Below are 27,212 nucleotides of genomic sequence, written 5' to 3'. Positions count from 1 at the left end.
TTCTTTTTTTTTTTTTTTTTTTGAGACGGAGTCTTGCTCTGTGGCCCAGGCTGGAGTGCAGTGGCCGGATCTCAGCTCACTGCAAGCTCCGCCTCCCGGGTTCAGGCCATTCTCCTGCCTCAGCCTCCCGAGTAGCTGGGACTACAGGCGCCTGCCACCATGCCCGGCTAGTTTTTTGTATTTTTAGTAGAGACAGGGTTTCACCATGTTAGCCAGGGTGGTCTCGATCTCCTGACCTAGTGATCCACCCGTCTCGGCCTCCCAAAGTGCTGGGATTACAGGCGTGAGCCACTGCGCCTGGCCTTTGGAAGGTGTTTTCTTCTTCCAAATAGCCCTGGGATCTCCTGAATTTCTAGGTTGGGCCACTCAGGCATGGATTGACTCCTACAGTTCAGGTGGATGGAGATCCCACCAGCCCACAGCTTAATTCTTCAGATGCTTTATCTTTGTTTCTCGTGTATCTTCAGTTGGCTTCTGATGTGAGCACATAAATACCCTGCAGAATTCCTTTCCAGTCTTTATGTAAATCATTATTTTTGTTTTCTTTTTTTTTTTTTTGAGACGACAGGGTCTTGCTGTGTCACACTGGCTGGAGTGCAGTGGCATGATCACAGCTCACTGCAACCTCAACCTCCCGGGCTCAAGCGATCCTCCCACTTCAGCCTCCTGAGTAGCTGAGATTTTAGGCATGCGTCACCACACTCAGCTAATTTTAAAAAATATTTTGTAGAGATGGTCTCTCTGTGTTGCCCAGCCTGGTCTCAAACTCCTGGGCTCTAGCAATCCATCCACCTTAGCCTCCCAAAGTGCTGGGATTACAGGCATGAACCACTGCCTTGCCTGCTTTTCATTTTTAATCCTTGGGTTCTAAAATGCAGGAATTAATTTCCAAATAATTAGTATGGAATGCAATCCCGCTTTTTCCTGTGTGCTGAGAGAATGATCAAAGACCACAGAAAGGAGATGGAGACAGAAGAAGGTGAGAGCAAGGGCATTTTTAAGGATTTCTTCAGTCTTGTTAATCTGGGTGTAAATTCTGTGTGGCAGATAGCAGCTGAGGATCCCCTGAAGTTTTGAGGAGGAGGAAAGCCCTTGAGAATAATGGGTTTTCTTTTCTTTTTTTTTTTTTTTTGAGACGGAGTCTCGCTCTGTCGCCCAGGCTGGAGTGCAGTGGCCGGATCTCAGCTCACTGCAAGCTCCACCTCCTGGGTTTACGCCATTCTCCTGCCTCAGCCTCCCCAGTAGCTGGGATTACAGGCGCCCGCCACCTCGCCCGGCTAAGTTTTTTTGTATTTTTTTAGTAGAGACGGGGTTTCACCGTGTCAGCCAGGATGGTCTCGATCTCCTGACCTCGTGATCCGCCCGTCTCGGCCTCCCAAAGTGCTGGGATTACAGGCTTGAGCCACCGCGCCCGGCCAGGATAATGGGTTTTCTTGGTCTTACTTTGTATAAGAAGAGCCCGAACTGGACATATCTCCAGATATATGCTATGGTCTTTAACAAGCAGCCCAACATCCTTTGCTGGGGAAGGCCAGCAATGTGGAAGCTAGTGGGGCCTGGCCCAGGAGCCTTGTGTTCACCAGGTCACTGGGAGCTCGTGCTCTCTGATGTCCTTCTATGCAAGCCTGATTCTGAAATCAGGTGTGGTGGGCATCACTGTCCATAGTGTTGGCCTGGCCCGTCATTTCACTGATCATAGAATGGCTGTAGCTTTGCAGAGCAGGGATTGCGAGAATGGAAGAATGTCTTTTGGCTCTTTTGCTCAAGTTTTTGGAAGCACGTCAGTTAGAGAAGTTTGTGATTTTTTAGAATTTGTTGCTCTGGTAAGGCTGAAGCAGGTAAAAGGGCCAATTAGAACCATCTGTGGGAGGGAAGGAATTCTGTTAGCAGGAAGGAAAGCCTGAGCAAAGGGAGTGGGTGCTAGTTTTGTCTTGTTCTTTTATAAACAAAGTGTGTTGATATGGCAGTTTCTGGCATGGGTGAAATGTTTTTGATGGTTGAACATGAAGAATGTAGCCAAAAACAAGAATGAGGCTAAAAGCAAGTCACAACTTCAGACAATGAAGATTGAAGCATTTGCCTAGATAAATACTCTATAGTGAATATGCAAGAACTCCCACATACCCGTTTGGCTCCTGAGGCATTGTGCTTAGGGCCCCAGGCCTTTATTACAGAGCTGCTGGCAGGGTCAAGGGCTGGGTTGCCTGGAGTTTCACTGACATTTCACCTCACTTCTCTGTTTTTGGAGTCTAATTAGCCAATTAGGTCAGAAAGGCCAGCAGCCAGCACACTTTTTCTAAATTTAATTCATCAGGCCGGGCGCGGTGGCTCAAGCCTGTAATCCCAGCACTTTGGGAGGCCGAGACGGGCGGATCACGAGGTCAGGAGATCGAGACCATCCTGGCTAACACAGTGAAACCCCGTCTCTACTAAAAAATACAAAAAAAATAGCCGGGCGAGGTGGCGGGCGCCTGTAGTCCCAGCTATAGGGAGGCTGAGGCAGGAGAATGGCGTAAACCTGGGAGGCGGAGCTTGCAGTGAGCTGAGATCCGGCCACTGCACTCCAGCCTGGGCGACAGTGCGAGACTCCCTCTCAAAAAAAAAAAAAAATTTAATTCATCATTGCTAGATTAGCATATTAATTTTGAGCTGTGGCACTTACTTTTAATCTTTTGTAGTGTAATGGAAAAACCAGAAAGCTCAGCATTGAACTTCAAAGTGTGAAATCAGGTGATCATTGCCATTATGCTTGGTGAATTATTATTATTATTATTATTATTATTATTGTTATTATTGAAGACAGAGTCTCGCACTGTCATCCAGGCTGGAGCACAGTGGCGTGATCTTGGCTCATTGCAACCTCCGCCTCGCAGGTTCAAGTGATTTTCCTGCCTCAGCCTCCCAAGTAGCTGGGACTACAGATGCGTGCCACCACGCCCAGCTAGTTTTTGTATTTTTAATAGAGACGGGGTTTCACCGTTAGTCAGGATGGTCTTGATCTCTTGACCTTGTGATTCGCCCGCCTCGGCCTCCCAAAGTGCTGGGATTACATGTGTGAGCCACTGGCACCTGGCCACTTGGTGAATTATTTAGGGGATTTAGTGGAAGTTCCTTTCCTATACTCTGTGGGCATCTGCTGAGTACCTGCTTGGTGCCAGGCATCTACTTGGAGAGAAAGCAGCAGAGTAAGTGCTGTCAAGACTCCTGTAGTGGACCTGTTCTCCCCCTTTTCTCTCAAGGGAACCATTGGCATCCAGCCTTGACCCCCAGTAGACACTGATCATCCTGCCCCCCCCAGCATAGCCCCACTGTACCTTTGTACTGAGTTGGGGAGGGGATAGGATGGCCAGGGGGAGTTTCGGGAAGTCAGAAGGCAACTTCTAGTTTCTGTTACAGTAAGCACTTGGAAAATGACTGTTTATAATGTATTAGTATAAATACTTGGTTTGTTACCACTTGTGTTTCCTGATTTAGTAATGTATATAAACCTTAATTGAATATTTTTGTGTGAAACTTGGAAAGACTACATCTGTAGCAAATAAAGCCTCACACCTAGCACAGGGTAGGTAGTTGGTAAACATGTGCTGAAGTGTTAATTGTTGGGCTGTCTTCAGAGAATTGTAGTTTGCTTTAATTGCATTTTTGGATGCCACACGGGTACAAGGATGTGGTAATTCATTCCCACTTGGATTCTGCTGAGTCTGGCCACCCACCTCTCATACTTATTCCCCCACCACTACTCCACCTCCCACTCTAGCTGCTGCAGCCAAATGGACAGTTAGGGCCAGGCGCAGTGGCTCATGCCTGTAATCCCAGCACTTTGGGAGCCTGAAATGGGCGGATCACAATGTCAGGAGTTCGAGAACAGCCTGGCCAATATGGTAAAACCCTGTCTCTACTAAAAATACAAAAATTAGCTGGGCATGGTGGCAGGCACCTGTAGCCCCAGCTACTCAGGAGGCTGAGGCAGGAGAATCGCTTGAACTCGGAAGGCAGAGGTTGCAGTGAGCCGAGATGTCGCCACTGCACTCCAACCTGGGCGACAGAGTGAGACTCTGTCTCAAAAAACAAAAAAAAAACAGAAACCGAAATGGATGGTTAGGCCTGGTCCTTGTCCTTGGCCTCAGTTTATCCTTTTCTGTCTTCAGTGTCTTACCTGGGCACTGGTAATTAAAGGACTGGAGCATGTCATCACGGGGATATGCCCCTAAAAGCCTCCTAAATTATTTTCTTCTGAAGTCTAATTGATGTAACTCTAAGTGATGTTTTCTAAAATATTGTGGCAAAATATACGTAACAAAGATGGTGTATTTATTTATTTATCTATTTTGAGACAAGGTCTTGCTTTGTCACCCAGGCTGGAGCACAGTGGTGGAATCATGGCTCACTTCAGTCTCGACCTCCTGGACCAAGCAGTCCTCCCACCTCAGGCCGAGTAGCTGGGACTACAGGTGCATGCCCATATACCTCGCTAATTTTTAAAAATTTTTAAAAAATTTTATTTTACTTATTTTTTTTTTGAGATTGAGTCTCACTCTGTCACCCAGGCTGGAGTGCAGTGGCGCAATCTCGACTCACCGCAACCTCCGCCTCCCAGGTTCAAGCAATTCTCCTGCCTCAGCCTCCTGAGTAGCTGGGACTATAGGCGTGCGCCTACCACGCCCGGCTAATTTTTTTTGTATTTTTAGTAGAGACAGGGTTTCACCATATTGGCCAGGATGGTCTCCATCTCTTGACCTTGTGATCTGCCTTCCTTGGCCTCCCAGAGTGTTGGGATTATAGGTGTGAGCCACTACGCCTGGCCTAAATTTTTTTTTTTTGTAGGGATGGGGGTGTCACTGTGTTGCCCAGGCTTACGTATTAATATGCCATCTTAACCATTAAAAATGGTTTTTCTTAGGGGCTGGGTGTAGTGGCTTGTCCCTATAATCCCAGTGCTTGGGAAGGCTGAGGCAGGAGGATTGTTTGAGCCAGGAGTTTGAGACTAGCCTGGGCAACATAGTGAGACCCTGTCTCTACAAAATAAAAACTAAAAAAATGGCCCAGCCTGATGACTCACACCTATAATCCCAGCACTTTGGGAGGCCGAGGTGGGCAGATCACCTGAGATCAGGAGTTCAAGACCATCGTGGCCAACATGGTGAAACCCCATCTCTACTAAAAATACAAAAATTAGCCGGGCGTCATAGTGGGCGCCTATAATCCCAGCTACTTAAGAGGTTGAGGCGAGAGAATCGCTTGAACCCAGGAGGCAGAGGTTGCAGTGAGCTGAGATTGTGCCGCTGCACTCTAGCCTAGGTGACAGAGCAAGACTGCATCTCAAAAAAAAAAAAAAAAAAAAAAAATTAAAAAATGAACCACGCATGGTGGTGTGAACCAGTAGTCCCAGCTGTGGGAGGCTGAGGCAGAAGGATCACTTGAGCCCAGGAGTTCGAGGTTACAGAGGTTCATTGTACCACTGTACTCCACCCTGGGTGATAGATGAGAGACTGTCTCTCAAAACAAAACAAAACAAAAAACAAACCCCAAACTCACCTTTTTAAATTGTAAAAAGCACTATATAAAACTTACCATCTTCAAAGTCAAGTATACTGTTCGGTAATGAATAATGTTTAACACAGTGTATGGACTTCAGTGGAATGTAGAAGGAATTCTTTCGGTGAGCCCCAACACGTACCATGTTAAAATCTACTCAGATTAAAAGCCATGGTTCAGTGGAGAATGACTGTTCAGCCCTGGGTTTTGAACCTTGCCTTTCTTCCCTTTCCCTAGAACATGTCTGCACCTGGGTGGATTTATACCCAGGTTTTAAACCTTTGCTTCCTGTCTTTGTTGGAAAAAACCAAATCACCGCTAGCAGAAGCCACTGCCCTTGATTTATCTGTGATAAGTGAGAATTTGCAAGAATTTTCCAAGTGAGAGAAGTGTTCAAAGTAGCTTTTCTGTTTGATAGAATGTTGTGTAGTGCTTGCCTCTCAGGGGTGGTATTTTTTCTCCCACATATTTTTACCTTTAAATCTCTTGCTGTATATGTGACCCTGACTTCCTTTGGTTGGTCCTCTAGCTCCCTGATGGTCCTGGGGCTGCCTCCATATCGCTGGTGGTATTTCCACATTGCCTGCAGTTTAGGTAGGAACCTGTCCCATGTCAGGGAAACCTTATCTACCCCCTGAACTGAGCAATTTTAGGGTGATACCTTGAATCTTCACCAGTCACTTGGCTTTAGACGTTTCTCATTTGATGCCAAGGAGTCAAAAAGGCCTGTTTTGAACTAGAAGCAGAGAAATCTGACGGGTTTTTTTTTTGATATTTGGAGCTCAAATAAACAATGACTTCACACCATTGTTTTCCATTGTGTTGAGTACATCCTGTTGGCCATCATATTGAGAAGTTTTAAACTGGTTAACCTTTCAGAAACTACATTAATGTTGGACTGACAGTTAATATTTAACTTCTGAGTATCAAAGTGTTTTTTGCTAGATTGAACCTGAAGTGGTTAATATTTCTGCTTTTTGTGTTTTCCAAAACATTTACAACAGGAACATGGAATTTTATTATTTTAATCTGGTTTTAAAATGAATATCCCATTTTCTTTATTTTTATTTATTTATTATTTATTTTGAGATAGGGTCTTGCTGTGTCATCCAGGCTGGAGTGCAGTGTTGTAATCTCACTGCAGTCTCACCATCCTGGGTTCAAGCAATTCAGTCACCTCAGCCTCCCAAGTAACTATGATTACAGGCATGCGCCACCATGCCTGGCTAATTTTTGTACTTTTTTGTAGAAACAGAGTTTCGCCATGTTGCCCAGGCTGCCCTTGAACTCCTGGGCTCAAGCATTCTGCCCACCTCAGCCTGCCAAAGTACTGGGATTCTAGGTGTGTGCCACTGTACCTGACCATTCTTTAAATATTTTAATTACTGTGGCAAATGATAGCAATTTAACAGCATAAGTACTATTTTTAGGTGACGTAGCTATTTGGGAGTAGGGGCTCCTAGGAGTGGTGGGATGGGCTACCTCTGCCAAATTTTGTGTGGTGTTTTTTTTTTTTTTTTTTGAGACGGAGTCTTGCTCTGTCACCCAGGCTGGAGTGCAGTGGCCGGATCTCAGCTCACTGCAAGCTCCGCCTCCCGGGTTCATGCCATTCTCCTGGCTCAGCCTCCCGAGTAGCTGGGACTACAGGCACCCGCCACCTCGCCCGGCTAGTTTTTTGTAATTTTTAGTAGAGATGGGGTTTCACCGTGTTAGCCAGGGTGGTCTCGATCTCCTGACTTCGTGATCCGCCCGTCTCGGCCTCCCAAAGTACTGGGATTACAGGCTTGAGCCACCGCGCCCGGCCTTGTGTGGTTAATAGTGGGTTGAGTCCCCCGACTTTTCCTTTATTCTTGGGAAGCAAAAACTAGTAGAGAGCTGTTCTTTCAGAGTTTTTAGGTTAAAATGTCTGAAAGTTTCAGAGCCAGGTCCTGTGCTTGTAGTCTCCTATTTGGGAGGCTGAGGCGGGAGGATCACTGGGGAGTTCAAGGCTGGTGAGGTATAATTGTTTCTGTGAAAAGCCACTGCACTGTAGCCTGGGCAACATAGTGATACCCTGTCTTAAAACTAAACAAAGGTAGTTAAAAAAAAAAAATATATATATATATCTGAGGACTGGGCGTGGTGGCTCACGCCTGTAATCCCAGCACTTTGGGAGGCCGAGGCAGGCGGATCACGAGGTCAGGAGATCGAGACCATCCTGGCTAACACGGTTTGAAACCCGGTCTCTACTAAAAATACAAAAAATTAGCCGGGCGTGGTGGCGGGCGCCTGTAGTCCCAGCTACTCAGGAGGCTGAGGCAGGAGAATAGCGTGAGCCCGGGAGGCGGAGCTTGCAGTGAGCCGAGATCGCGCCACTGCACTCCAGCCTGGGCGACAGAGCGAGACTCTGTCTCAAAAAACAAAACAAAACAAACAAACAAAAAATATATATCTGAAAGTTTCTTTCACTGAGTTTTTCTGTGGATGAGGAAACATTAAGTTTATTGCAAATTGAGTTGGTGCCACATGTGCATTTGTTCCTCACATCTATTGAGTGGAGAGCATTTATTAACTGAGCTCCCTGTGTGCATGGGGCACTCATAGCTCTGGGGAGGCAGTCTGAGTGGAACAGAGCTGTCTGTTCCATAAGGCTTTCTGGACAGAATGGGGTCATAAGGGCCTGGCTCTTCATGGGCATCTCCCCTTTCCTTCCACCAAGCAACATCCTTTGGTTTGCATCTTCCTGGGGAATGGTATTGGTGATGGTGACGGGAGGGTCCAGTGGGATCCTTACCTGCTGAACCTTACCCTTGGATGCCTGGTGTGCTTGCCAGTTACTGTATAATGTTTTGATTTCCTAGTTATTTCCCTGATGACTGATCTGATATATACTTTAAATATACCTGCCTCTAGGGCAGCTTTAATATACTTTGGCTACAAAAGTCACTACCTTTTAGGTACCATTGATAACTTGACATTTTACTTTACTTTTTTTTTTTTTTTTTTTTTTGAGACAGAATCTTCTTCTGTCACCCAGACTGGAGTACAGCGGTGTGATCTTGGCTCACTGCAGCCTCCACCTCCCAGGTTCAAGCAATTTTCCTGCTTCAGCCTCCCCAGTAGCTGGGATTATAGGTGCCTGCCACCATGCCTGGCTAATTTTTGTATTTTTAGTAGATACAGGATTTCACCATGTTGGCCAGGCTGGTCTTGAACTCCTGACCTCGTGATCCACCCACCTCAGCCTCCCACCAAAGTGCTGGGATTACAGGCGTGAGTCACTGTGCCTGGCCTGGCATTTTACTTCTGCCCATCACTTGAGAGTCCCACATATTACAACTGGGAGGAAGGGAGCGCCTGGTCATTGGCAGATGCGAGCCACTTACTGGGCCTACCCCAACTAGCTCTGGTTCTTCTGGCTGAGGGTGTTTATCTGCAGTGAGTCTCAAGGTCTGGGGCCTGGGGCAGTGCTGAGAGCTTAGACTCAGTTGTGGGTACTGCACTGGGTGCTGGCATAGAGGAATAAGGTTCCCATTTCCACTACTCAAAAAGGAGAGCTTCGGTAGCTCCTCTCAGCCAGTGGTGAATCCAGCTAAGACATGTTCTTGGGCTGCCTTGAGCACTTCCTACTCTTTTAGAGGATATAATGTGAATGAGTGTGAGGTGTTACAGTGGATAGCTGTGTCAGGAAGACTAGGTGGCTGTGGCCAGAATCTTTCTGTGGTTCCCACACTATTTTCTCCTACATTTTCTGGCCACCAAGCTGTAGGCAACCACAAATGAGTGTTTACCTCTGTTTGAAACTTGGTCTCTGAACCACGAGGTGGAGGATCTCTGTAGTGCCTCTATCTGAATGACCGAGTTTTTGAGTATGAAACTGTGTAAAAAAAAACTTCTGGAGGTACATTCTGATATAAGTATACGGATGCTACCTATCAGATTCCTAGCACAGGCAGACATGACCCTTGCTTATAGGAAGCCAGCATCAGAAAGACAAAAGGGTGTTTTATTACCAAGTTGCAAAAGAATTTTTCTCCTTAGAGCATGGAAAACCAACACATAGTAGATGGAGTTGTGCCCTGAACATCGCCCGCCTGCTAAATGCAGAGCACTTAGTCATGCCCATGAAACAGACACCCCATGTCGTCATGTGTCCGCAGATAGCAGACAGCTTAAGTTCCTGGTAAGGCAGGGTGTGTCTTATAACTGACTCTGTTTTCAAAGAAGCTGAGAATTTTAAAATTCACAATCAGCTTAGAATAGTGAAAGATCAGCTGGATCTAATAAGTGAAGTAAAGACTAAAGATGATGGAAAGAAGCTAAAAGAAAGGTCCTGTGTCTCCCCATTCATTTATTAGGTGTATGGTATATGTCTGGCACTGGAAGAGTACTGGGCACATATTAGTGATTGCAACAGATGTATCCCTGCTCTCCCACAACTTACAGTCTTGTGAGGGTGTTGGTTGAGCTGAGCCATTTACTAAATTAGAATTAAAATGCGGCTGGGCGTAGTGGTTCATGCCTGTAATTCCGGCACTTTGGGAGGCCGAGGTGGGCGGATCATCTGAGGTCAGGAGTTCAAGACCAGCCTGGCCAACACGGCGAAACTGTCTCTACTAAAAAATACAAAAATTAGCCAGGCATGGTGGCAGGTGCTTGTAGTCTAAGCTACTTGGGAGGCTGAGGTCGGGAGAATTGCTTGAGGCAATTCTCAAGCAGAGATTGCAGTGAGCCGAGGTTACGCCGCTGCACTCCAGCCTGGGTGACAGAGCGAGACTTCCTCTCCAAAAAAAAAAAAAAAAAAAAAAGGATTAAAATGCATAGGGAAAAGGCCAGTAAAGAAAACACACGATGCAGCAGTGAAGAAAACTGTAGTCCAGGCACAGTGATTCACACCTGTAATCCCAACACTTTGGGAGGCCAAGGCAGGAGAATTGCTTGAGCCCATGAGTTTGAAACCACCCTGGTTAATATAGTCTGTATCTCTTCAAAAAAATTTAAAAATTAGCCTGGTGTGGCGGCATACACCTGTAGTTCCAGCTACTTGAGAGGCTGATAGGAGGTTTGCTTGAGACCAGAGGTTGAGGCTGCAGTGAGCTGTGATTATACCATTTCCAGCCTGGGCGACCAAAAAATCAAAACAAAACTACACAGAAAAGAGTTGAAGAAAAACGTTCAATTTGGAACACTTTCTAGAGAGAGACCTGAGGAGAACATCCTCACCAGAGTACTGGGAACGCTGGTTGTTGAGAAGGAGTTCCTGGTGGAGGACCCATCAGACATCACTGGAAGTTAAATGGTTCTTGGAACTGATGCCCATAGGGCTTCACCCTCTATGTACATGGTCATTTGGTCCCTTTTGGTGAGTGTGGCACTTAACATTGCTGGTGAGCCTGTGGTGGGCAAAAGTGACCCAGCCATCTACTGATGGCAGCGGGGGAAGGTTCCTGCTGAGGAATGGGTCTGAAATCCTGTGAGAGCCACCTGGTCCCATGGGCCTTGGAGTGTGGGACAAGGTAGTAGAGGGGAAAGAGGATAATGTTTTTCCTATTGCTTATCTCACATTGATGAGAGGAATCAATAAAATTATATTGTGCTAAATTGTAAGACACCTAACTTTCTATGGCAGGTGAATTTCATTTGCTTTCTCATACCTTTGTAGAGCAGCTCAGTATGTTTTTCTGAGACTTTAAGGGGGAAGTAGTGTCTTAGGAACTAAGGATGTATGCAGACATTGCTTTTGGGGTCAGGGGTTTGTGTAAACGTGTGTGACACAGACACTAAGAGATAGAGGTGGACAGAGATGGGGTGATGGGCAGGGCAGAAGCCCAGGGGCTGAGATAGGGCTTTTTGTTGTTGTTCAGAATTTGCTGAACATGTACATGAAGACAGGGCTTTCTAGTCCTAAGAAGATAGTGAAATAGAGCAAGAGTTGCTGGCTGTTTTAGGATTTTTAAAAATTTTTGAGATCACAGGATTCAGTCAAGCTCTGTACCTTCATGTGTTTCAAGTACTCAGTAGAGAACATAGCCTAACATCATATACCCCTAAGTATCTGCCACCCAACTGCTTTGTCACACCTTAATGTTGTTTCTTTCTTTCTTTTTTTTTTTTTTGAGAGTTTTGCTCTTGTTGCCCAGGCTGGAGTACAGTGGTGCGATCTCAGCTCACTGCAACCTCTGCCTCCTGGGCTCAAGCGATTCTCCTGCCTCAGCCTCCCATAAACATTTTACCTTAATGGTATTCTGTGTTCTGCAGTGGGCACTTTTCACTAAGCATTTTTTTTTTTTTTTTGAGACAGAGTCTTGATCTGTCTCCCCACGCTGGAATGCAGTGGCGTGATCTTGACTCACTGTAACCTCTGTCTCCCGGGTTCAAGCGATTCTCCTGCCTCAGCCTCTAAGTAGCTGGGATTACAGGTGCCTGCCACCACACCTGGCTAATTTTTGTATTTTTAGTAGAGACGGGGTTTCACCATGTTGGCCAGGCTTATCTCGGGTTCCTGACCTCATGATCCGCCTGCCTAGGCCTCCCAAAGTGCTGGGATTACAGGTGTGAGCCACTGCGCCTGGCCTACCGACTTTAGGATTATTTTTAACTTTCCAGTGTTGCAGTGAACATGCTTGTGCCATCTCTCCATATATGTTTGCAGTTTCCTCTGTCTGTGTGCCTAGGAGTGGAAGGGCCCAGCTGAATGGTGAGTCTTCTCCAAGGTGTTGGGGCAGCTCACACTCCCACCAACAGCCATATGGTCCTATCTCCTCAGTGGTGTCACATTGGAACATTTTGGCCCATCTGATTGGTGTGGAAAGGTTTTTGCTGTTACTTTAATTTTCTTTTCCCTGATTATTGGTAAGGTTGAGCATCCTTTTTGTAAGTTTACTGCTATTCAGGTTTTCTTCTATGTGAATTACTTGTTGGTTCGTTCGTCCTATCTTCAGCCTATTTTTACTGTTTTGGGTTGCTTGAGTTTTTTGATAAGGATTCATTACCTATCACATGCATTGACCAGGCTGTGGTTAGCCATTTTTTTCTTTCTTTATGGTGTCCTTTAGGCATTAAAAATTCTTGGCCAAGCCTGGTGGCACATGGTGAAATCCCAGAAGTTTGAGAGGCCGAGGTGGGTGGATTGCTTTAGCCCAGGATTTTAAGACCAGGCTGGTGCAACATGGTGAAACTGTCTCTACAGATACAAAAACATTAGCCAGGTGTGGTGGCACATGCCTGTGGTCCCAGCTACTTCGGAAGCTGAGGTGGGAGGATCACTTGAGCCTGGGAGGTTGAGGCTGCAGTGAGCTGTGATTGTGCCATTACACTCCAGCCTGGGCCACAGAATGAGACCCTGTCGCAAAAAAAAAGAAATTTAAAGCTTTTTTTTTGAGACAGTCTCACTGTCAGATTTAAAATTCACATTCAAATTTATCTTAAGATTTAAAAGATTTTTTGAGATAATTGTGGATTCACATTCAGTTGTTAGAAGAGGGATCCTATGTACAGTTACCCAGTTCCCCCCATGGTAACATCTTGCAAAACTGTAGTACAATATATCACAGGCAGGATATTGAAAATGGTATAGTCAGGGTACAGAACGTTTCCATTACCACAGGATATTTTATGTTGTCCTTTTATAGCCACGTCTACCTCCCTCACACTCTGACCCCCTTCTGTAACTCCTGGCACCCACTAATCTGTTCTCTCTTTCTATAATTTTGTCATTTCAAGAATGTTATAAAAATGAAATCATATCGTATGTAACCTTTTGGGGTTGGCTTTTTTTTTTTTCACTTAGCAAGATTGCTTGGAAATTATCCAAGTTGTTGAGCGTATCCATAGTTCATTCATTTTTATTGTTCATTAGTATTCCATGGTATGCATGTACCATAGTTTGTTTAATCATTCATCCATTGAAGGACATCTGGGTTGTACCATTTGTTGAAAAGGCAATTTTTTCCCCATTGAATTGTTTTTGCATTGTTGTCAAAAATCACTTGGGTATATTTGTGTAGGTCTATTTCTGGATTCCCTATTATATTCCATTGGTCTATGTATCTGTCCCTCCACCAATACAGCCTTTTTTTTTTTTTGAGAAGGAGTCTGGCTCTGTCGCCCAGGCTGGAGTACAGTGGTGCGATCTCGGCTCACTGGAAGCTCCGCCTCCTGGGTTCGTGCTGTTCTTCTGCCTCAGCCTCCTGAGTAGCTGGGACTACAGGCGCCCGCCACCACGCCCGGCTACTTTTTTGTATTTTTAGTAGAGACAGGGTTTCACCGTGTTAGCCAGGATGGTCTCAATCTCCTGACCTTGTGATCCGCCCGCCTCGGCCTCCCAAAGTGCTGGGGTTACAGGCGTGAGCCACCGCCCCCTGCTTTTTTTTTTTTTTTTAATTTTAAGATTATTACCATTATTTTTGAGACAAGGTCTTGCTCTGTTGCCCAGGCTGGAGTACAGTGGTGTGAAAGTGACTCACTGAGCCTTGACTTGCCAGGCTCAAGTGATCCTCCCACCTCAGCCTTCCAAGTAACTGAGGCCACAGGTACATGCCTCCACACTTGGCTAATTTAAAAAATTTTTGCAGAGATGAGGTCTTACTATGTTGCCCAGGTTGGTTTCTCACTCCTGGGCTCAAGTGATCCTTCTGCCTCAGCCTCCCAGAGTGTTGGGATTATAGGTATGAGCTGCTGCACCCTGCCCTTATTGTTTTTTTAAATTACTATGTCGCCAAGGCTGGTGTCAAATTCCTGGGTTCCTCCGTCAGCCTGTTGCGTAGCTGGGATCACAGGTGTATGCATAGTTTTCAGCATACACATTCTGTACATGTTTGTTAGATTTACACCTAAGTGGGCCGGGCGTGGTGGCTCATGCCTGTAATCCCAGCACTTTGGGAGGCCGAGATGGGTGGATCATGAGGTCAGGAGATCGAGACCATCCTGGCTAACACAGTGAAACCCCATCTCTACTAAAAATACAAAAAAAAGTAGCCGGGCATGGTGGTGGGTGCCTGTAGTCCCAGCTACTCAGGAGGCTGAGGCAGGAGAATGGCGTGAACCTGGGAGTTGGAGCTTGCAGTGAGCCAAGATCATGCCACTGCACTCCAGACTGGGTGACAGAGCGAGACTCCATCTCAAAAAAAAAAAAACATTTACACCTAAGTAATTTTTTGAATAGTTTAAATGATACTATATTTTTAATTTTGGTGTCCACATGGTTATTGCAGTATATAGAAATACAATTGATTTTTGAATGTTTTTGTGTTCTGTGACCTTGTTGAACTCACTTATTATAGAACTAATATAGGACTGTAAGGAGTTTTCTTACAGATTCCTTGGCATTTTCTACATAGACAATTATGTGATCTGCAAATAAGGGCAGTTTTATTTTTTCTTTTCAATCCGTATGCCATACTTTTTTTTGGTTTGTTTTTGTTTTGTTTTTTGAGACAGAGTTTCACTCTTGTTGCCCAGGCTGGAGTGCAGTGGCTTGATCTTGGCTCACTACAACCACCGCCTCCCGGGTTCAAGCGATTCTCCTGCCTTAGCCTCCTGAGTAGCTGGGATTACAGGTGCCTGCCACCACACCGGCTAATTTTTTGTATTTAGTAGAGATGAGGTTTCACCATGTTAGTCAGGCTGGTGTTGAACTCCTGACCCAGGTGATACACTGGCCTCAGCCTCCCAAAGTGCTGGGATTACAGGCATGGGCCACTCTGTCTAGCCACTATACTTTTTTCTCACTTTATTGCACTAGCTATAATTTCTAGCATTATGTTGTGTACGAATGGTGATAGTGGACATTCTTTGCCTTGTTTCTGTTCTTAAGGATAAAACACTCAGTTTGTCACCAGTAAATGTTAGCTGTGGGGTTTTTTGGTAGATGCTCTTTATCAAGTTGAAGAAGTTCCCCTCCATTCCTATTTTTCTGAGAGTTTTTTTGTTATGAATTGGTGTTGAATTTTGTCAGATACTTTCTCTGCATCAATTGGTATGATCATATGATTTTTGTTCTGTAGCCTGTTAATATGGTTAATTTTCAAATATTGACCTGATTAATTTTCAGATATTGAGCTTTCCTTGCATCTGTGGAATAAGTACCACTTGGTCATGGTATATGTTTCTTTTAATATAATTTGCTGAATTCTGTTTGATCATGTTTTGTTAAAGATTTCTGTGTCTGTTTTCATGATAGATACTGGTCTATAGTTTTGTTGTAATATCTTGGTTTGATTTTGGTATCAGGATAATGCTACCTTAATAAAATGAATTGGAGGCAAGTGTGGTGGCAAATGCCTATAGTGCCAGCTACTCAGGAGGCTGAGGCGGGAGGATTGCTTGAGCCCAAGAGTTCAAATCCAGCTTGGGCAACATAGCAAGACCCCATTTCTGAAAAAGAAAAATGAAAAAAAAAAAAAAAGAAAAATAGGTAAAACATGAAATAAAGAAAATTCAGTGTATTAAAACAAAATGAATCGGGATGTGTTTCCTCCTCGTCTGCTTTCTGGAAGAGTTTGTGCCTGGTGGTGGCTCATGCCTGTAATCCCAGAACTGTGGGAGGCCAAGGCGGGTGGATCACTTGAGGTCAGGAGTTCAGGACCAGCCTGGCCAACTCCTTCTGCAAAAAAAAAAAAAAGATTGGTAGAACTCACCACTCATGTCATTCGGCCTGTAGATTTTTTTCTGTGGGAGTTTTAAAATTACAAATTCAGGGTCGGGCACCATGGCTCACACCTGTAATCCCAGCACTTTGGGAGGCTGAGGTGGGCGGATCACCTGAGGTCAGGAGTTCAAGACCAGCCTGGCCAACATGGCGAAACCCCGTCTCTACTAAAAATACAAAATTAGGCATGGTGGCGCATGCCTGTAATCCCAGCTACTCGGGAGGCTGAGGCAGGAGAATCACTTGAACCCAGGAGGCGGAGGTTGCGGTGAGCCGAGATCACGCCATTGCACTCCAGCCTGGGCAAAAAGAGCGAAACTCCGTCTCAAAAAAAAAAAAAAAAAACGAAAAACAAAAGTTAGCTGGGCGTGGTGGCAGGAGCCTGTAATCCCAGCTACTTGGGAGGCTGATGCAGGAGAATATTTGAACCTGGGAGGCGGAGGTTATAGTGAGCCGAGATTGTGACACTACATTCTAGTCTAGGCAATAGAGCAAGGCTCCATCTCAAAAAAAAAAAAAAATTACATATTCAATTTCCTTAATAATTTTCTTCCTTTTCTTTTCTTCTTTATTTTTCTTTTTCTTTTCCTTTTTTTTTTCTTTTTCTTTTTCTTTTCTTTTGAGACAGAGTCTCACTCTGCCACCGAGGCTAGAGTACAGTGGTGTGATCATGGCTTATTACAGCCTTGAACTGCTGGGCCCAAGCCAACCTCCTGCCTTAGCCTCCTGAGTAGCTGGGACTTCTGTCTTTAAAAACATTTTATCCCTCTCTGCGTCTGTAGAAAAATTGTCTTAATAGAAATTATATCATATTGGATGAGTTGTAGTAGTTTGTTTGTTTTGAGACGGAGTCTGGCACTGACGCCCAGGCTGGAGTGCAGTGGCACAATCTCGGCTCACTGCAAGCTCTGCCTCCCAGGTTCACGCCATTCTCCTGCCTCAGCCTCCCGAGTAGCTGGGACTACAGGCGCCCACCACCACACCTGGCTAATTTTTTGTGTTTTTAGTAGAGACAGGGTTTCACCATGTTAGCCAGGATGGTCTTGATCTCCTGACCTCGTGATCCGCCTGCCTCGGCCTCCCAAAGTGCTGGGATTACAGGTGTGAGCCACCGCGCGCCTGGCTGTAGTTTGTATTTTTTCAGAGGAATCTGTTCGTTTAGTTTGATTCATATTTGTCTGTGTAGAGTTGTTTATAGTGTTTCCTTATTTTTTTTTTGATGCCTGCAGTATCTAGTGATATCTTCTGCTTCATTGTTGATGTTGGTAATTGCCTTCTCTTTTTTCCTCTATCATTCTTACTTGAGATTGATAATTTTATTAATCTTTTCAAGTAACTAGTTGTTTGTTTCATTGGTTTTTCTCTGTTTTTGTTTTCAGTTTAATTGGGTTTTTTTGCTTTTTATTATTTCCTTCTGCTTGCTTTTGGTTTATTTTGCCTTTTTTTTTTTTTTTTTTTTCCCTTTAATGAGATGGAGTTTTGCTCTTGTTGCCCAGGCTGGAGTGCAATGGTACATTCTCAGCTCACTTCAACCACTGCCTCCTGGGTTCCAGCAATTCTCCAGCCTCAGCCTCCCGCGTAGCTGAGATTACAGGCGTCTGCCACCACACCTGTTTATTTTTTGTATTTGTTTGTTTGTATGTATGTATATATGTATGTATGTATGTATTGTTTTTGAGACAGGGTCTTGCTATGTTGCCCAGGCTGGAGTGCAGTGGTGCAATCTCCGCTCACTGCAACGTCTGCCTAGCGGGTTCCAGTGATTCTCCTGCCTTAGCCTTCTAAGTAGCTGGGATTACAGGCACCTGCCACCACACCCGGCTAAATTTTGTATTTGTTTTTGTATGTATGTATGTATGTATGTATGTATGTATGTATTGTTTTTGAGACAGGGTCTCGCTCTGTCACCCAGGCTGGAGTGCAGTGGTGCAGTCTCTGATCACTGCAACCTCTGCCTCCCGGGTTCAAGCGATTCTCCTGCCTCGGCCTCCTGAGTAGCTGGGACTACAGGCGTGCACCACCACACCCGGCTAATTTTTGTATTTGTAGTAGAGATGGGGTTTCACCATGTTGGCCAGGCTGGTCTCAAACTCCTGACATCAAGTGATCTACCCACCTAGGCCTCTGAAAGTGCTGGGATTGCAGGTGTGAGCCACTGCACCTGGCCGTAGCGGCTTTGTTTTCTTTAGAAATTTTGGGTTTATTTACTTTGCATTACTCAGGTCAGAAAATGTCACTTGACCTCTTAATAGCATGGGCTCAGGGCAGAGTTTAATCTTTTTCCAGAATGGAAATTGCTCATGATGGCTGTTGTCACCTGTGGGCCAATAAGTTCTGAAAGGCATCTGTGTGCCTGCCAGCCTAGAGTAAGTGTCCTGAACTACCTGAAACTGATGGGGCCCAGAGTAAAATATACAGATTTCTAGTCACTTTCTTGGGGGTGTGGGGCTTGTTTACTGGAGTGGAGTTTGCAAATATGTGTTTAATAAATGGGTCCTGGCCGGGCACGGTGGCTCAAGCTTGTAATCCCAGCACTTTGGGAGGCCGAGACAGGCGGATCACGAGGTCAGGAGATCGAGACTATCCTGGCTAACACGATGAAATCCCGTCTCTACTAAAAAATACAAAAAAAAAAAACTAGCCGGGCGAGGTGGCGGGCGCCTGTAGTCCCAGCTACTCCAGAGGCTGAGGCAGGAGAATGGCGTAAACCCGGGAGGCGGAGCTTGCAGTGAGCTGAGATCCGGCCACAGCACTCTAGCCTGGGCGACAGAGCCAGACTCCGTCTCAAAAAATAAATAAATAAATAAATAAATAAATAAATGGGTCCTATAGTTAGTGCCTAGGGTGGGTGTGAGGAGTGGGCAGGTGCAGCATTTCTCTATGCAGGTACTTTTTTTTTTAAAGTCTTTTCAAAGTTTTTATTTTTATTTTTACTTTTTAGACGGAGTTTTTCTCTTGTTGCCCAGGCTGGAGTGCAATGGCGCGATCTCAGCTCCCTGCAGCCTGTGCCTCCTGGGTTCAAGTGATTCTCCTGCCTCAGCTTCCCAAGCAGCAGGTGGCATGCGCCACCACGTCCAGCTAATTTTGTATTTTTTGTAGATACTGTGTTTCACCATTTTGGTAGGGCTGGTCTCGAACTTCTGACCTTGTGATCCGCTCACCTTAGCCTCCGAAAGTGCTGGGATTACAGGCATGAGCCACCACGCCCGGCCCAAAGTTCTTTTTTTGTTGTGGTTTTTTTTTTTTTTTGGTGATGAAGTCTTGCTCTGTCACCCAGGCTGGAGTGCAGTGGCATGATCTCAGCTCACTGCAGCCTCCACCTCCTGGGTTCAAGCAATTCTTCTGCCTCAGCCTCCCAAGTAACTGGGATTACAGCCACGTGCCACCACACCTGGCTAATTTTTGCATTTGTATTTGTAGGTATGTATGTATGTCTATGTTTATTTGTTTATTGCTTTTGAGACAGGGTCTCGCTCTATCACCCAGGCTGGAGTGCGGTGGTGTAATCTCCGCTCACTGTAACTTCTGCCTCCCAGGTTCAAGGGATTCTCCTGCCTCAGCCTCCTAAGTAGCTGGGACTACAGGCACACACCACCACGTCCAGCTAATTTTTGTATCTGTAGTAGAGACGAGGTTTCATCATGTTGGCCAGGCTGATCTTGAACTCCTGACCTCAGGTGATCCACCTGCCTTGGCCTCCCAAAGTGCTAGGGTTACAGGCGTGAGCCACCATGCCTGGCATGTATTTTAATAGAGACAGGGTTTTACCATACCATGTTGGCCAGGCTGGTCTTGAACTCCTGACCTCAAGTGAACTGGCTGTCTCAGCCTCCCAAAGTGCTGGGATTACAAGCATGAGCCACTGCGCCCGCCCAGCCTCAAAAGTATTTTTCTAAGCCTCGTTGTTACATTTGCTACATGGCTGTATCTCTATATATACATGTACATATTTTTTCTTTGAATCATTTTGAAGTGAGTTACAAAGTGTTTGACACTTCATCCCTAAGTACTTCAAAATACAATTCATAAGATTGAGGATAATTCCCTATAGAGTCATACTACCATCAGATCACCTAAGAAAATTAACAGTAAATCCCATTTCCAGTTTACATGCAAAATTCCTCAATTACCACTTTGGGAGCTGGCATCATGTGTTTTTTAAAAAGTAAATCCAGGCCGGGCACGGTGGCTCACGCCTATAATCCCAGCACTTTGGGGAGGCCGAGGCGGGCGGATCACGAGGTCAGGAGATCGAGACCATCCTGGCGAACACGATGAAACCCTGTCTCTACTGAAAATACAAAAAAATTAGCCAGGCGTGGTGGCGGGCGCCTGTAGTCCCAGCTTCTAGGGAGGCTGAGGCAGGAGAATGGTGTGAACCCGGGAGGCGGCAGAGCTTGCAGTGAGTGGACATCGTGCCACTGCACTCTAGCCTGGGCGACAGAGCGAGACTCCATCTCAAAAAAAAAAAAAAGTAAATCCAGAATCCAGTCAAGATGTACACATTGGGCAAGATTGCTCACCTTTCTAATCCTGGGAGACTGAGGTAGGAGAATCGCTTAAGGCCAGGAATTTGAGGCCAGCCTGGGCAGCATAGTGGGACACTGTCTGTACAGAAAATTTTTAAAAACTAGCTGAGTGGAGTGGTGTGTACCTGAAGTCCCATCTATTCACTTGAGCCCAGGAGTTCAAGGTTATGTTGAGCTATGAACACAATACTGTACTCTATCCTGGGCCACAGAGCAAGAGCCTTCTCTGTCCCCACTCCTCCACCCCCAAAAAGGTACACACATCAAGTCTGGTTGCTGTCTCTAAATTGAGTCATCTTATGTTTAGGAATGTCAGCTTTTGGAGATACCAGGCCAGCTGTTTTGTAGAAGATCCCACATTCTAGTTTGTGTGATTTTTCTTTGCATGGCTCCCATATTTCCTGTAAATTGGAAGTTAGGTCTAAAGCAGTGCCACCCAACAGAAATATAACATGAGCCACATATGTCACTTAAATTTTCCTGGTAGCCACATGAATAAAAGCAGATTAAATTAATTTCAATCATATATTTTGTTTAATACTTTTTTTTTTTTTTTTTGAGGTGGAGTCTCGCTCTGTCACCCAGGCTGGAGAGCAGTGGCTCAATCTTGGCTCACTGCAACCTCCACCTCCTGGGTTCAAGCGATTCTCCTGCCTCAGCCCCCTGAGTAGCTGGCATTACAGGTGCCCACCACCATGCCTGGCTAATTTTCATATTTTTAGTGGAGATGGGATTTCACCATGTTGGCCAGGCTGGTTTCGAACTCCTTATCTCAAGTGATCCGCCTGCCCTAGTCTCCCAAGGTGCCAGGATTACAGGTGTGAGCCACCACTCCCGTCCTATCTAATACATTTCTTTATTATTTATTCTTTGTTAATACTTATTGTTTACTTAATATATTTTACTGAATATATCTGACTATATTCAAAATATTACTAAAATACATATCATTTCAGTTTGCAATCAATATTTTAAAAGTATTCTTGAGGCATTTTACATTCCTTTTTTATAAAGTTTTCAAAATCCAGTGTATATTTTACATTTAATGGACAGCCACATTTCCAGTGCTAAGGAGTTGCACGAAACTGGTGGCTTCTGTATCAGAGAGCATGAGGGTAAGAGCCTTGATCCAACTCAGGGTAGATGTTTTTGGTAGTAACTCCTGGAGGATAGTATATGACTTTGAACCACTGGAATTGCTCAAGTCTGAATCTGCTTTTCTTTTTTTTTCAGGCTCTGTGTGCTCTGGGATGGAGCAGGTGTGCAGAGGGTGAGGACCCAGCTCTGGGACCAAGTCACTTGCTTCCTTACTTAGCAAGACTATCGACTTGAGCAAACTTGGGCCTCGAATGAGGATGTCTGTGGGCCTCTCGCGGCTGCTCCCCCTCTGGGGGATGGCACAAATCCTGCTCTCTGTGGCTATGGCTCAGTCCCACTGGCCCAGTGAACCCTCAGAGGCTGTCAGGGACTGGGATAACCAGCTTGAGGCATCCATGCACTCAGTGCTCTCAGACCTCCACGAGGCTGTTCCCACAGTGGTTGGCATTCCTGATGGCACGGCTGTCGTCGGGCGCTCATTTCGAGTGACCATTCCAACAGATTTGATTGCCTCCAGTGGAGACATCATCAAGGTGAGACTGGATATAGAGGTAAATGAGGAAGAGTTCTCATCTTCCGTTTTAGTTTTGGTGCCTTTTCCTTCTCAAGTCTAAGCTCCACCAGTTCCGAGCTCAGTTCTTCCAGTACCCCCTTAGAAGAGGGACAGCCACTGATGTTCATGAGAGGATCCCTGTATACTCAGAATAGCATCCTAATCTTTATTCTTGTTCCCATTCTGAGGACATCACCATGTCACCTTTACTCTGGAAGTTCTACTGAAAACTGATTTAGGGATTTGTTGGAAGGGTCTGTCACATGTATAGGGAAAGGTTACCTTTCATAAATCACAGAGTTAAACCCAAAAAATATAGGACTTTTATGCTTTGAACTTACTTTTTAAAATAAGATATAAATAAATATAGGAGTTCTGCTCTAATTTGCTGATGTGTGTTTGCTAATGTAATTGATCACTTAAGAACCAAAATTAGTACCCAAACTTCAGCCTTGCCCCATATCCTTTAGAGAAGCCATCCAGAGAACAATGGAATCTGAGGCCCGTGTAGAGAAGAGTGTCTGAGTTGACCCAGGATAGAAATCAGGTGAAATAGGAAGCTTTTGTGTGATGAAGCACCATCTCTCTGTCTGACTTTGTGGAACCGTGGAATTTCCCCTAGGTCCTGAGTGAGTTTGTTTCACGGACAGGTGGGTGGCATGTACCCCTCAAGTTATGAACATCTTCTTTTTTTTTTTTTTTTTTTTTTTTTGAGACGGAGTCTCACTCTGTCACCCAGACTGGAGTGCAGTGACGTGATCTCAGCTCACTGCAAGCTCCGCCTCCCGGGTTTACACCATTCTCCTGCCTTAGCCTCCCGAGTAGCTGGGACTACAGGCGTCCGCCACCTCGCCCGGCTAGTTTTTTGTATTTTTTAGTAGAGAAGGGGTTTCACCGTCTTAGCCAGGATGGTCTTGATCTCCTGACCTTGTGATCCGCCCGTCTCGGCCTCCCAAAGTGCTGGGATTACAGGCTTGGGCCACCGCACCCAGCCGGGTTATGAACATCTTCTAGAGCAGAAGTCAACACACTTCACCCAAACTGGAGTGCACTGGCGTGATCATGGCTCACTGTAGCCTTGACCTCCCAGGCTCAAGTGGTGCTCCCACCTCAGCCTTCCAAGTAGCTGGGACTATAAGCACATGCCAGCACACCTGGCTAATTTTTGTACTTTTTGTAGAGATGGGGTTTTGCCATGTTGCTCAAGCTAGTCTCGAACTCCTGAGCTCAAACCATCTTCCTGCCTTGGCCTCCCAAAGTGCTGGGATTGCAGACATGCACCACTGCACCAAGTGCCACGCAGTAAATATTTTAGACTTTGCAGGCCATATGGTTTCTGTCAGAACTCTTCAACTCTGCCTGTGTAGTGTGAAAGTAGCCTTTACGATATGTGAATGAATGGGCAATAAAACTTTACTGTGGATACTTTTTCTTTTTTAGTTTTTTACACTTGTAGTCCCATTCTGACTTGAAACAGATTTTTGAATTTCGTATGTCAAGAAAGAAATACTCTTTTACAATTTTTTTTTTGAGACAAGGTCTTGCTTTGTTGTCCAGGCTGGAGTGCAGTGGTACAGCCATGGCTCACTGCAGCCTCAACCTTCCAGGTTTAAGCCTTCTTCCCTCTTCAGCTTCCCAAGTAGCTGGGACTACAGGTCCCAGCACCATCACACCCAGCTAATTTATTTATTTATTTATTTTTGAGACGGAGTTTCACTCTTGTCGCCCAGGCTGGAGTGCAGTGGCACAATCTTGGCTCACTGCAACCTCTGCCTCCTGGGCTCAAGCGATTCTCCTGCCTCAGCCTCCTCAGTAACTAGGATTACAGGTGCACATCACCATGCCCAGCTAATTTTTAAATTTTAATTTATTTTAATTAGTTAATTTTGAGATGGAGTCTCTCTCTGTCACCCAAGCTGGAGTGTAGTGATGCAATCTCAGCTCACTGCAACCTCCACCTCCTGGATTCAAGTGATTCTCCTGCCTCAGCCTCCCGAGTAGCTGGGATTACAGGCATGCACCACCATACCCGACTAATTTTTATTTTTAGTAGAGACAGGGTTTCATCATGTTGTCCAGGCTGGTCTCAAACTCCTTACCTTGGGTGATCTGCCCGCCTCAGCCTCCCAACACCCAACTGATTAAAAAATATATTTTTTTAGTTTGGGTTTGATGACTTACACCTGTAATCCTAGCACTTTGGGAGGCTGAGGGAGGCAGATTGCTTGAGCCCAGGAGTTTGAGACCAGCCTGGGCAACATGGTGAAACCCCAACTCTACAAAAAATACAAAAATTAGTTCCAAAAATTTTGTTTTAGACAGAGTCTTACTCTGTCCCCCAGGCTGGTCTTGAAAACTTCTGGTTCCTGCCCTGCAGCATTCCTTCTCTAGAGGTGTGGCCTGCATGTGAACTAAAAGTATTCTAAGACCTATACTTTGTTAGGTATTTTCTGTATCTTCTCTGCATTCAGACTTCTACATACATTTAGTGTTCTGGCTTTCTGTTGGTGGGTTTAAACCACCAAAACAGTGGTTTAAGACAACCAGCTTGTTTCACTCAACCAGGAATTTTTGACCAGGAATTCAGAGGTAAGGAACCTTGTCTCTGTTTCACGTGGTACTAGGTAGAGTGGCTCATCTGGGGCTGGGGAATCCACTTCTAAGTTGGCTAACACATGGCTGGCAAGTTGATGCTGCCTGTTAGGGAGCTTAGCTGGGGCTGTTGGTCAGTGTCCTTTTTTCCTCTTCATGTAGACCTCTCCATGGGCTGCTTAGGTGTCCTCAAAGCACGATAGCTGGATTTTAAGATTAGATATTTCAAGAAATAGGAAAGGAAGCTGCCAATCTTTTAAGGCCCAGACTTGGGAACTTGCACAGCAACACTTCCATTTTACTTCATTGGTCAAAGCACATACAGGCTCTGATGGGTGTTTACCAGCTTGCCCCCTCTGACCCACAAGCCCCAGGCTTCTAGATTAGAAATGGCCACAAGTTCTATGCCACTCTTTCCTTGGAGAGGTGAGTCTGTGCCCTTTTCCCTGAATCTGGGTGGACCTTCCCTTCAGCCTGCTTTTGTGCTCACCTCCTTTGCCCTGTTGGTCCCCTTCTTTTTATTTTTTATTTTTATTTTATTTTATTTTATTTTTTTTTTTTGAGACGGAGTCTCGCTGTGTCGCCCAGGCTGGAGTGCAGTGGCGCGATCTCGGCTCACTGCAAGCTCCGCCTCCCGGGTTCACGCCATTCTCCCGCCTCAGCCTCCGAGTAGCTGGGACTACAGGCGCCCGCCACCACGCCCGGCTAGTTTTTGTATTTTTAGTAGAGACGGGGTTTCACCGCGTTAGCCAGGATGGTCTCGATCTCCTGACCTCGTGATCCACCCGCCTCGGCCTCCCAAAGTGCTGGGATTACAGGCTTGAGCCACCGCGCCCGGCCGGTCCCCTTCTTTTTAAGCCGTGACTTGTTCTCAGAGTGACCTTGAGGTCTCTGAGGCAACCGTATTTCTGAAGATCTTGGCCCATGTAGCAGCTCACATGTAGCAGTTTACAGAGCTCTTTCTAGTTTGCAGAGTGTTTGCATAAAGTTTCCTTATAATCTTTGTAATATCCCGGCAAGCCAAATGCTAATCTGACCATTAGATACAGAGTGGTAGTTCTGGAGGGTACATTTCTTGCCCAGCTTCAGATTTAATCCTGAATATCCATACCCTGCATTGGGTTGCCTTTGTTCCAGTAGCCATTGGAATGTTTTACATGGATTAATCTTAGCCAGAAGTGCCTTGAACTGATACAGCAAACTAGAGATTTGCTGTATTTGGCAGAGAGATGTTTAACAGGCGTATTTACCAGGGGGGTAAAGAGATTTTACTGAGAAAACAGGATTTTGTCTGAGCCTATTTATCTGTGGAAAGCAGACCATTTAACAGCTGATGAGCTTGTAGAAAAACAGATGAAGATGTGTGACTTTTCTTTCCAGTCTTAACCACTAGGATTATATGGGTTCGGGAGTCAGAAGGTCAGAAAGCCTGATCTTGTTCCTGGAGCTTTGGTTTCTGCATTTGTAAAGCAGGATTTAGAAATTCTTTATATTAAAGGATTTTTTTTTCTTATTATAATAATGATGCATAAATGTACATTGTGGAAAATATAGAAAGGGAAAAAGAAAATCTGTGATTTCTAGCATTCAGAGTGAAGTCTACCATTTTCTGTGCTCATCAGGAGATGTTCATGTCACATACACACACAGACATCTTAACATATTAGACAGACCTAGGATCACAGTGGATATATTTTTTAATCTTTTTTTTTTTTTTTTTTTTTTTTGAGGCAGAGTCTCACTCTGTTGCCCAGGCTGGAGTGTAGTGACACAACCTCAGCTCACTGCAACCTCCACCTCCCAGGTTCGAACAATTCTCCTGCCTCAGTCTCCCGAGTAGCTGGGACCACAGGCATGCACTACCACACCCGGCATATATATATGTGTGTGTGTGTATATATAAAAATATATATAAAAATATATTAAAAAATATAAAAATGTGTGTGTGTATGTGTGTGTGTATATATATTATTATTAATCTCAGCTCAGTGCAACGTCCGCCACCTGGGTTCAAGCTATTCTTCTGCCTCAGCCTCCTGAATAGCTGCTACTATAGGCACACACCACCATGCCTGGCTAGGGTTTCACTATATTGGCCAGACTGGTCTCGAACTCCTGACCTCGTAATCTGCCCACCTCAGCCTCCCAAAGTGCTGGGATTACAAGGGTGAGCTTGCCCAACCCAAGTTTTGTATTTTTAGTAAAAAGAAACGGTTTCACCATGTTGGCCAGGCTGTTATCAAACTCCTGAACTCAGGTGCTGGGATTATAGGCATGA

At 45.3% G+C, this 27,212-nt stretch overlaps 1 protein-coding gene across 8 annotated transcripts in view; it reads left to right on the top strand.

Moving 5' to 3' along the window:
* Window positions 1-27,212, top strand: part of DAG1 (dystroglycan 1) — a 75,977-nt gene that overhangs the window by 28,347 nt on the left and 20,418 nt on the right. For 7 of the 8 annotated variants that reach the window (XM_025375320.1, XM_025375312.1, XM_025375318.1 and 4 more), the window contains one exon: window positions 21,925-22,322. In XM_025375320.1, coding sequence (XP_025231105.1) covers window positions 22,041-22,322 — 282 coding nt within the window. In that variant the 5' untranslated portion in view covers window positions 21,925-22,040. Of the gene's footprint in view, window positions 1-332; window positions 480-21,924; window positions 22,323-27,212 lie in introns of all 8 variants that reach the window. The other variant, XM_025375317.1, reaches the window with a different exon arrangement.

Source organism: Theropithecus gelada, chromosome 2 (assembly GCF_003255815.1).
Source record: "Theropithecus gelada isolate Dixy chromosome 2, Tgel_1.0, whole genome shotgun sequence".
Taxonomy (NCBI): Eukaryota; Metazoa; Chordata; class Mammalia; order Primates; family Cercopithecidae; genus Theropithecus; species Theropithecus gelada.
The sequence above is the reverse complement of the archived record's forward strand: the minus strand, read 5'-3'. Positions and strand labels throughout refer to the sequence as shown.